At 47.2% G+C, this 11,535-nt stretch overlaps 3 protein-coding genes across 3 annotated transcripts; 1 reads left to right on the forward strand and 2 right to left on the reverse strand.

Moving 5' to 3' along the window:
• Positions 1-1,704: 1,704 nt before the first annotated feature.
• Positions 1,705-3,600, forward strand: SETTUDRAFT_185070 (uncharacterized protein; the record flags this gene model as incomplete). The annotated part of the gene is made up of 2 exons (XM_008028599.1): positions 1,705-2,800; positions 2,855-3,600. The coding sequence occupies exons 1-2, from the start codon at positions 2,074-2,076 to the stop codon at positions 3,598-3,600; spliced, it is 1,473 nt and encodes a 490-aa protein (XP_008026790.1). The 5' UTR covers positions 1,705-2,073.
• A 1,249-nt stretch (positions 3,601-4,849) lies between these two features.
• Positions 4,850-5,266, reverse strand: SETTUDRAFT_40210 (uncharacterized protein; the record flags this gene model as incomplete). Its single annotated transcript, XM_008028579.1, has 1 exon — positions 4,850-5,266. The coding sequence occupies one exon, from the start codon at positions 5,264-5,266 to the stop codon at positions 4,850-4,852; it is 417 nt and encodes a 138-aa protein (XP_008026770.1).
• A 1,546-nt stretch (positions 5,267-6,812) lies between these two features.
• SETTUDRAFT_152159 (uncharacterized protein) lies at positions 6,813-8,201 on the reverse strand (the record flags this gene model as incomplete). Its single annotated transcript, XM_008028600.1, has 3 exons — positions 6,813-7,252; positions 7,304-7,860; positions 8,089-8,201. The coding sequence occupies 3 exons, from the start codon at positions 8,199-8,201 to the stop codon at positions 6,813-6,815; spliced, it is 1,110 nt and encodes a 369-aa protein (XP_008026791.1).
• Positions 8,202-11,535: the final 3,334 nt, after the last annotated feature.

Consider the following 11,535-nt stretch of genomic DNA (forward strand, 5'->3'; position numbering starts at 1 on the left):
TTTACGCCACCTCTAATGTGTGCAGCCCTCTCGTTGAGGTGCTAGAGGGGGTATTGTCGGTATTCTTGCGACGTGTTCGAAATGCGAAAATCTTCGAGAACGCACAGACCGCCCCGATGACTAATAGGGAGACTACCAAACGAAACTAAAAACAATTAAAAACACCAAATAAAACAACAAAAATCAAAAATCCTATATCTAAACGCCGAGACAGCCTGATCCCGCTGTGGCACCATATCCAACCGCCAGGACAGTCTTTGCCTACTGTGGCACAAAATTCAAAAACGCTATAACAGTTTTCTGGTCTGTAATAGCAAAATAAGTCGAAACGCTAAGACAGTCTTCGCCTACTGTGGCACCAAATCCAAACGCTGATACAGAGACTGGTTACCTCTGTAGAAGCACCAAGTCGAAACGCCAAGACAGCTGCTACTCGCTGGGCACTAAGTCGAAACGAGAGAGTTACTCACTAAAACTTGAGATGAAGACTCATTAAAAATGAACGAGAGAGTTACTTATTAAAACTACCTAAGTCGAAACTTTTTCTTTTTATCCCTAAAAGAGCCCGCTGGAGGATTGCTTTGCTTTCTAACATCTCTTTCTGTTATCAAAATGCTCTTTAGCACTAGGCGTCTAGTAAGCGATAGCTATCGCTTACCTAGACAAAGGCCGAAGCACCACAGACACACTTCAAGCACAAACTCGTATTTGTAAATAAATCTAGTTAGAACGGCCTCAGCCAAAGTCTTACATAGCCTCGAGCTCACTAGACTCTAATGGAACAACAATAATAATAATAGTATTTTAGCCCAAGAAATAAGTTGAGATAAGAGAAACATAAGGGCGTGCATTAGAAAATTTACTACATACCCCCTAACTGGCGCCCCTAGATTAGCGTCTAGTATTTATCTACTATAGTGGTATTCTTTCACGTTATAGCAGTTTACTAAGAACCGCTCGCGCCTGGCGTAACCCTAACTTAGGGTTGACTTAGGGTAAAGCCCTAAGCGTAGTCCTAAGCGCAACTGGCAGCGTAACCCTAAGTTAGCACGGGCCATACCTACGAACACCAACTCTCTCCCTTGTTTTATCTAATAGCTCACGCTATATAGGTCGCATAATAATAAAATATAGTGCATTGAACGCGCATAAGCTTCCTACATCTAACGTGAAAGTTGCATCTATTTTAAACATTGTCTGCACGGTATTTGCTACTGCGAACGGGTGGGTAGATGGACAGGGGTAAAACGCGCTATCCGACCATAATTCCGTTTGGACCATAATTCCATCTGGCATATTGTGTAGGCACCTTGCAGGCGGAAGGCCATGTCATGTCCGTATCGAAGTTTATGCCGTACCAAGAGGCAGATAACTTAGATTCATGCAGCGATTTGCATTCTTTCCTAGCAAACCAGACCCAATCACGCGAGGCACGATGCTCGAGGTGGCAATGGCTATTTCGTCTCTCTGCTTATCCATGTGGTCGATTGGTTCGACCATGTTGAGGCGCAGCGCAACTAAGCGCACGGACTGCTACTAGGGCCGGAACTCTCGGGCCGGCGTCGTCACCCAGCGCCAGTGCCCAACCCCCTCCATTCTTCCCCTTATTTACAACCACGTACACCCAATCTCCATATCCACCACTTGAATTTTTATCCGCATCACTTCTATCTACATAGCTCGTCACCTTCCAAACTCCGCCCCCTTTACGCGAACGCACGTTGGCTATCGTCACGACCCAAATCACTGTCCTTCTCACCTGCATGTCGCCTTGCCTCAGTACGCCATCCTCACTGTAGGGCCTTTGACGCATCGGACCGGCTTCGCAATCCAGCGTTTCCGATTCGCGCGTCTTGGGGGCGATACTCCAGCAAGGCACAGGCTGTGTGACCAAGGCGGGGTTTAGCGGTCTACGATCTGCCGATTGCTGCTGTGACAGAGTCAGGGCTGCTCTTTACCATCGACGCGAAGCCCGGGTGGGAGGGTTTCCTTTGCCGTTGCATGTCGTCTGCTTCGCTGCAAAGGGGCACATTTTGTTAAGTAGATGTATTCGGTAGCAGCAACTAACACATAATGGTAAAAACTGTTCTTCGCAAGACCGGCGTTGACGTCTTGGTGTATCCTGCACATGATGCATCCGCGCAGTGGCTTTGCTCACTAAAGATTTTGCGTTCGAATCTGCAGTTAACTTTCTCTCTTCAACATATTCGTTCCGTCAGCAATGAACGCGAGATTCCATATGTTACTCTTCGCTATGAGGGCGACAATCTTGTGCCTGGCAGCATGTCGCTCAAGGATCTTGACATCAATGTTTCCCCTGGGTCTTTATCCAAAATTACACGGCAAGGAGCCCCTGAATTTCAAACATTGTTCATCACCCTAAAACAACCTTGTTCAGTATGGTACCAAGAACAGGATCTCAACATCGACATGAACTTCCGGAGACTCTTAACACTGGCACGGGCGACACAAGTATGCATATGTTTCGACACTCAGTGGCTTGCAGAGAACGCCGCAATGTTCCAGGAGATTATCCAAATCTCTGAGCAGTTTGCTCGGCTTCCGCCAACCACACGTTTTACCCAGATTAACACAAAAGCATCCTGGTCATTTCTTGCCTTTATCCCGGCTGTCGAGCCCAGAGCTCGTGTTTCCAGCGAAGAGCCGGGTTCTGGGATTGTATCTTCCATCGAGGATACGGGACCTGAAGCACCTCCCTTCGAAGACGTGGAATATGATAACCCCCCTCCGTATGTGAACGTGTCATATGCGCAGGTGTCGGTTAAACGTTCGAGGCGCAGTGAGTGTTCTAGTTAGATGCTGTATCGAGATGTGACTGACGTGCATTGCCTAGCTGACTCTAGTTTAACACCTGATGCTCATGATCCGAAGCGCCCTCGAGAACATTCGTGCCCGTCTCCAGAAACAGAACGCGCTACTCCTGCGCCATCGCTCCACGCTGAGTCAACCGCTTCGTCTTCTGCCACTGTTGCAGTGGATCTTTTTCAAGAAGCTGTCACTTCGGCCGTCAATGAATTACTCCCACACGTGCTAGAGAAGGAGCTTTTGGAGAAGGAGCTGCTGAGAGAGGAGTTGTGGAAGAAGAAGATGACACCAGTGGTTATGGAAGTGCTCCCGCAGGTGTTAAAGGAGCTTCTTCAGACAACGTCTGCTGGCCACGATGATTCGACCCACCATCCTACGCTTAGCACAGAAGTCGAGAGGGCTTTTACATCCGCTCACGAATCCTGCGTTCAAGAATTGGAGGAAACCCTTGATCAACGCGTCAACTCTGCTAGCATCGAATTAGAGGAGCATAGTGATGAGATAAGAGTTGACTTGGCAACTTATAAAGAAGATTGTATCGCTAGTTGCAACGACCACCTTAATGAAATAAAAGCAGGGTTCGATCAGGGTGTAGTGGAACGCGTTAAGGATTTGGAAAATATTGCTGATATGGTAGTGCTCAAAGCTATGGATCGCTTGAACGAGCATTTCGACCATATTGGCACTCAAACGGTGCGTAAACGTGGGGACGTCCTTATTGCGTCAGAGCAAAGTCAGAGGGCGAGGTCTCTGCCCGTTCCGGACGGGTCATGAATTCGAAAGGCACTGTGTTGCTGGCCAACGGTGCATTCTCTTTGTTGGTTTCACGGCTTGGACGCAGCAACGTATGGCATTATATTTACCCTATGATCAGAGCCAAGTACTTGGTTGGATCCCTTGCTTAGGCATGGTTTGTGATGACCTGCTCTGCTCCTAGAGCTTTTATCCCATGAGGATTGGCCAGGGTGCACACACATACCCATCTTTGATGTACTGGCGCAAGCTCAGGGGGACTTTTTCAGTCCCTCACGACGCCAGCCCTGATGATCGAGAAGCCTACGCACTAGCAACGAGAGCAGAAACCATGACTGAGCAAGTCGTTCTCTGCGCAACCTTTTTGTGTGGTTGTGACTGCAACTAAGGTGAGTTATAGGGAGTGTTCAATGAACTAACTAACCTTCCTCCCCATGTAGCGGAAAGCCCGGTGGGCCGAAACTGGCCAATAAGAGCGCAACGCCAGCAGCCATTTCCAAGAGATGCTGCATCCCATTGGCTCATTCCGGCCCACCAGGATTTCCGTCATACAGGTAGGGATGGACGTTAGTTATGCACTGTCTTTGTTCACACACAGCCAACCCCGTGCATAGGTCTCTGGATCTGTCTTCATCCCAATGAAGGGCTTGCGGGGATAGAATGGGATGCTTACTTAAACCACTTGGGATGCTATGTTCTCATGTGGTGACGAATGCATGGCAGCATGGATGACTCGTCTTGACTTCATGGCACCAATATGTAACTACTGTGTGTATTCAACTTGGACGTCAATCATGTTGTATATAGAGCTCGTCTCTCCGTCTTGCCCTGTCATCCTCGTTAGGCCCCTAGGTTGGCCCATCCCTGCGTTATCCGACAGCGTTATCCGATGCCGCAAGCGAAAAGCACGAGGAACACAATGGGAACTTGGACCATTTCAACCCACGCATATGCATAAAACGGTCAAGCGCTCCCTTAACACTTTCAAGCTGCGAGCTTCGTGCAACAATAAGAGAGACTGCAAGAGTCGTTTCTAGTCCCCTACTATGCTCCGACACCCTCTGGGGCCTATATTGGGATGCACTTGGGGTTAAGTCAGCCCTAACGCTAAGCTTATTCGGGCGCTGTTTGGGGGGGTCAAATTTCGCGGTTCGGGGGGTGCAAAATGGCCCAATATAGCACAAACCCCTGACGCTAAGCCTAACAGAGTTTAATTTTGGAATGGGGGGCATTCCAGAACGGAATACCTGAGTAAAAAGCAACCCTAATCCTAACCCAGATTCTCCTTATCATAGAGCTTCACAAAGTGCGGCTCTTCGCGACAGAATTTTTCTATTGCGTCACAGAGCTGTGCGTCTGTCGCTCCTTCAGCGTCGCGTATAGTATACGCCATGTCGCCCTTGACCCTGTTATTTTTTATGTTCTTGGACATAAGCCTAAGGGTCCCTTTGTGCATTCTGAATACCATCACTCCATCTTGTTTGTAGTTCTCTGTTGATTTACTCAACTCAAGGCCCAGAGCTATCGCAGATCCGTGCACCCAATGCACAGAAGGACGTCCTCTGTCCAGAGTGGGATAGTAGCATAGGAAATGGTTGTTCGTTCTCAAGGAGCTTTTCAAATCAGCAAGGATGGTGCCGTATTTCCCTAAGCCTTGATCCAAGACCACAGCGTAATTCGGATTCATCTCGTAATCTGGCGAAGTAGTTCCTCCGAGTTAGTAGTACTAGGTGGGTAGTACAACTCGCGTTATGATAATTACCCAAGGAAGGAAGCAGGCCTAAACAACTAGTCGAGCATGTATTTCTGATCCTAATCTGTTCATCATACAGAGATGTAGGCGATGACCAACAATGAGGATTAGCAAAAGTGCAATGTCGATCATTCCGCTTACGCTTATGCTTATGCTCATGCGCATTATATTGAACGAATCTGGATTTTCAGTCTCTGGACTTCTACGGCAAGACACAAGACTTCTGACGCTGCTCAGCGTGGGCGATCAGCATGGATAGGTCAGCGTAGGAATCTCGTGAATGCCTTGGGAGCATGATTCACAGCGCAAAGCGTTGAGGTTGAATGTATGTACAGCAGGCTACGTACTTTAGGCTGCTTATCGTCCACCGATGTAGCAAGACGATCTTTCCCCTCTTTCATCGTCGCCACCTTTTTGCGGCGTTGTGATGTTATGCCACGATTCTGGAATGCTGGCAATCCTGATTATGCTTACAGCCAGTAAGCAGAGAGAGAAATATGCAGTTTGAAACGTTGCCTCGTAAGCCTTCTAACCACGCCGTAGTCACATGCTCAGCGATCGTTACCGCTACCAAACAAGTAAACAAACTTCCGCACGGCAGTGAGCCCTTATGGCTCATCATTTTTGACTAGTCGTTAAGGCAATAGTACATACAGTGATTAGCGGTTGTGGCTTCACCCCTGCACGCTGCGCGCAACAATTTTGATCAGTTTCACTCTATTTACGTATGTGGCTTAGCGCTGGATGTCTGCTGCAGAGTCACCGATGTTATTGATTAGCCGTCGATCTAACGATGACTGATTTTGTGGAAGGCTGCACGCAGAGGTGGAGTTGCAGTCGTTAACGACTGCAGCAAAAGCACAGTCCGCAACATGCAATTCAATCTGGGCTCTGTCAGAGACCCGCTTGCCTATCTAGGTACGAAAAGCACTAACAAAGCTCATATCAAAGTATAGGGTGTGAGAAAGATATTTCGATGAGTATGCAGTAGTCAGCTATGAAAAAACACCTACTAATTGCACGTGCAAAATGTATGATGTGTTCGGACACTACAGGCTGTATTATCCGTTTTCTGTACCATTTGGTCTACGTCCACATATGTACGTATTTAACGTAATTGGGGTGCAGTTAGAGGGATTGCGGCGCAGCGTTTCGGGTCACACCCTTCGTTCGGCTTACTGGCTGTAAGCGTAATCAAGAGTGTTAGCATCTAGGACCATGTAGTAGTAGAATCTCTAACATAATTCTGAATCTTATCCAGCACTCCTATGATTCTGCAGAGTCCTAATGCTAAGCCTAATAGAGTTTAGTTTTGGAATTGGGGGAGGCCCACTCCAGAACCGAATACCTGAGTGAGATTAATACATTTTATATCCATGTTGTTATCTAGCCCCACTAGTGGTTATATACAATAAGAGTAACAACTTGTATGTATGAAAATGGTGCGAAGTTATATAATGTCTAAAGTTGAATATTTGGATTAATTTTGAAACGAAATTTGGCTGTTATCCCTGAAGTCCTGCAATTTCAATCCTCTCACTTTAGCCATAGCATCCTGGACCACTTCATCAATCTTGGCATTTAGACTGCACGAGTGAACCTCAAACTTCTCATGGTCGTATCCTCTGTAGTAGTCGTAACAGTCGCTTTTGACCCACCATTTCGTATTCTCTGCCATTCCACTCCTATTGCATATCTCATTGAGGCTAATTCCCATAAAAGGATTCTCTGGCTGGGGTAAAAGACAGCCCCACCTCTCCATATATTTCATCAACGCACCAAAGAGAAAAGCTCCACACTGAAACGAGTGAGATGGGTTATGGGGGCAGGAATAGTTGAAGTCTCGATAGACCCTAAGTAAGCGGTGCAATTCAGAGATAACGTGCTCAAGGGCATTACATCGAATGCGGTCGATACTAGCTGATCAGAGTTAGCAATTGGAACCTGGATCGAGGCAGGTCAAGACTATACATGTAATCCCCTGGTGGATCGGCAAATCTAGGGTTTGAATCCAGCCCTTACTCTCTTTGATCGCCACAGCCGTCGCTTTCTCAAATTCTTTGCACATGCAGAACACTCGAGAGATGCAGATCCACAACATGAGGTCGCGGCAATAAGAAGATGGAATCGCGACATTACGCCTCACACTAGCAATCCAGTTCTTGGTATCACGCTCGATAGCCTCTGCGTTTTCGAGCTCGTAGTAATCGACAAGAACTGCGATCTTTGCGAGCATCTCCAAGCTTACAATAGCCGGAACTTGGCGTGTTCGGACGTGGAAAATGTTGAGAAGAATGAGGAGAGCTTTTTCGTCCCAATCGTTGGCTTGGATGTGGTACCGTCCGTCTGATGGATTTTTCGAAGATTCAGCGAACTCTTTTCTTGTTAATGTGCGCCTAAACCATGGTGAAGCTAGCATTAAGTGGCGGGATGAGACGAGATAGTGAATCTCATCATCTTCCGACTGGGTCGGCCCTGAGGCGGGCTCGGCTAGTTGAACGCTCGGGTTCTCTACCCCACCAACCACTCTTGTTGCTAATTCCCGATCTTGAATAAGACCTTGCTCTTCAGGCAGTGCTTCACTGGAAAGCTCGGCGTGCTCGCCATTGCCCTCTGGAACGTTCGGGAGAATGCTATTGCGGGAGGCTCTAGCGCGCATCCGGGCTTTGTTCTCCTTCTTTGACAGCTTCTTGCTCGTCCGATCTTCCTCGAACGCCTGAGCATGTATGGGCTGTTTCTCTTCCGGCTCGGGGAACTCAATTTGAGCGGGTACGAGCGTCTCGTCCCACGGGGCGAAGTTTTTGCAAGGATTTTTAAGGATAATAATTGTATCTGCAAACGGATCAATCTCATGTGTAAACAACAACATGATAGTGGTTGATTGATGTGATAGCGGACATGACATGTAGGCATAATTTGTATGACATATAATCAGGCTGTGCGTTGGCGCACTCTTGGAGCAGTTCGGCTGCTTATTCTACGCCTTGGCAGGTGGCTTGCAGCAGGAGATGTCATCATTCTGGGATCTTGGCTACGATTGGACAAACGCGTTTCACCGGTTTGCGGGGATCACGATAAGCTAACGCTATCTTGACTGCTCAGATCCTTAACCATTTGACCTATGAGGTTTATGCACGTGGCCACCATCATATATTTTCAGATGCGAAAAGGCTAAAGTTTGGCAATTAGTGCGGCTAGCGCCAACGGTTTGTGAACAGTCTGAACTTGTCGTTACCCTCAAAGATCAAACCTGAGTATTTTTGCGTGCCGCTCTATCTCTGAACAAGAGACTGGAACTGCTCAACACAGTTTTAATAAGTTTTCACCGCGCCCTACAGTCCATATAGAAGAATCGATTTAATTCCAATTCCACTACTCGTCAAGGGACAAGATAAATACAATGTCGAAGTCTGAATCCACTGAGAAAACAGAGCCGCACCTGAACCTTCTCACCAAAAAGATTGCTATTGACTGCGAGATGATGCGTTCCAACATCGGTTAGGTCCTCGGCCGTGTTTCTGTCGTCAACTACGACGGCAAAACTATACTTGACAGTCTTGTATACTACCCCGAGCCTGTCCATATCATAGACACCGACGAGAGGTTTTCTAGAATTCGCTGGGCCGATATCAATCCGCAGAATAGCGTTAAATCTTTTTCAATATCGTGGCCGATCACAATCCTGTCACGAAGAAGCTCGCCCAGTTGAGCCTGAACTTCAGAAAAAGGACTGAGGGTCCTCACTTTGGATTTGGCTGCTCGCGTCTTGCAGCTTCAAGGCATTGCTCGTTCAGCCACTTGTCACAAGTTCGACATGTCGGTCCGCGATACACAAAAGTATAGTGGGTACCGCAAATACGCCAACCCCGGTGCCCACCAAGGCCCTAATCTCAAGAATCTAGCGCTGAGGGTTTTAGGCCGCTCAATCAAGCAGGGCCCTGTGTCGAGTATAGAAGATGCTGTTGCCACTATGGAGATATATCGCAAGGCTGAGGTGGAAATTGATCGGGAACCAGAGTAGTAGGATTTTGGCTCCTGAAATACCTACGGAATAGGCTTGCACGTGCAATATGATCTATACAAAACTTCCAAAGATAGGGATAGAAGATAGGGTCCCGATAGCATGTACGAGCTCGTACCGCAGTTGAAGTCGAAGGCCAATGGGAACCCGTACACCAGGCTGCAGCAACACGAGTTGCTTGACGCTGCATTGCGAGGAATGATCAATTCTTGGGTCTTTTCAACTTCTGTGAAGCCCGAGTGGCAAGCGACGACGTTCTTTTGGCTTCCTGCGAACAGGCTAGGATGATTTTGTCTAGCGAAGATGGTCTTAGGCGATGATTTAGTAGAGAAGGATAACAGGATGAGAAGGAAGGCTGTAGCATCTCGTAAATAATTATTGGATTATAAGGCCTTAAAGGTTGACGCTACAAACACGCGGGAGACTTCGCTGGAAGTGCTGCGTCACGTAAGCAGTTACGGCAGATGAGGTGAGGTAAAAAACAGTCTTCTCTAAATTTTTATGTAGATAGTCTTTATCTCCTCTTTATACATTTTGAATACAGTCGTTAGCGATTGCGGCTTCACCTCTGCGTGCAACATTCAACAATATCAGTCATCGTTAGATCGATGACTGACCAATCACATCGACTATTCCGTAGCAGACATTTAGCGCTAAGTCATATACGGAGGGTGAGACAGTTCAAAACAGTTGCGCAGCTGTGCGCAAGGGTGAAGCCGCAATCGCTAGCAACTGTACACTCTCATGCACTTGCAGCTTCCGCTTTGCGCACATAGTTATCCCACACGGGACACGGACCCGCCTGGTGTACGCTTGTCTAAAAAGAGTTAAACCATGTAAATATGATGCGTTGATTGGTCTGACAGAAACTACTACTATTTGGGCAAAATTATCACTAAGCGACAGAGGCTTAGCATGGGATCAGAGGTCGCCTAATTACAAGATGTGGTGAAATTGGCCCGGTTAGGTCCTTAGGAATGGATCCCCAGAAATACGGAAGAACAAGCTCAATGGCTGCGAAAGCCTAAGTCACCGATTGACACCATGGCTTAGGATATGCAGTTCATTGTAGATCCAACGTAGCATTAACCAAAAAGGCTTTAGCGTGATGGCTTCGGTTATGGCTGGCTTCAGGGTGCGGGTGGTTTAAATTGTGGATAACTAAAATATGCAGAAGCTCTAAACCCCATCACAGCTGAGAGGTCTATCTAATCGCTTTCTCATAACCCGTCACAAGGGGGCTGATCTCCTGCTGTCTTTTCCACATTGAGCGATTCGCACTGTATCACGCAGGTAGCGGCTCAGAGGTTACTATTACCTTGACATTAGCAAGTGCAAACTCTAACATGCAGCAAGCGAGCATGTTCTTATTAGTAAGAATGGTCCTACGTAGTTCTCCTTGCAGTCAAGATTGCGTCTACTACTAGTCTAAACGAGCATCCGCTCTCATATCACCTACCGCACACGCATTCAGCTCGCCACGATGTGTCAATTCAATATATATTCCCATTCTCGTATAGTACGTTTGTTTAGCGATTGTGTCTAGCGACGTTTAGTAACTTAAATACGCCACAATAAGACCCCTGTGTAGCAGTCGCTACGACACTAGAGGCGGAGAAACGGGAGTACACTCTCATGCACTTGCAGCTTCCGGTTTCTGTAAGCAGGCGACTTTTGATCCCATGCTAAGCCTCTCTCGTTTTACCTGAATAGTGCTAGCTCTTGTCAGCAATGCCATGGGTGAATCTTCTCCTCGATACTCCGGCCAATCAAACGGAGATATCTATGGAGTTTAAGCCTCTTCCGAGCAGGCGTATACTTGGAGAATTCACACACACACCAACTTTCGAAAATCTCAGAAAGCTCTCAAAATCTCGCGTCTAAGGCAACCGCCTACTGCGATTCTTTTGCAACTACTCTGACGTTCTAGATCCCTCGCGCTGTCGAGATATCTAGAGTTGAAAGAGAAAGTGCGCTGATTATACGTGTCCTATACACGCCTATCACCAACGTCAAGTTTTCTAGAATAGGTGTAATTTTTGTTAAATATATACAAATCCCTTACAAGAAACTAATTACAGCAAGTTTTAAGACGTGCAGCGTGCGCGCTGTGGAGCTATAAGCTATAAGAGCAGACAGTTAGGACACGTCTCACACTACAAAAACAAAAACACACAGACCA

This window comes from Exserohilum turcica, assembly GCF_000359705.1.
Source record: "Exserohilum turcica Et28A unplaced genomic scaffold SETTUscaffold_27, whole genome shotgun sequence".
Lineage (NCBI taxonomy): Eukaryota > Fungi > Ascomycota > Dothideomycetes > Pleosporales > Pleosporaceae > Exserohilum > Exserohilum turcicum.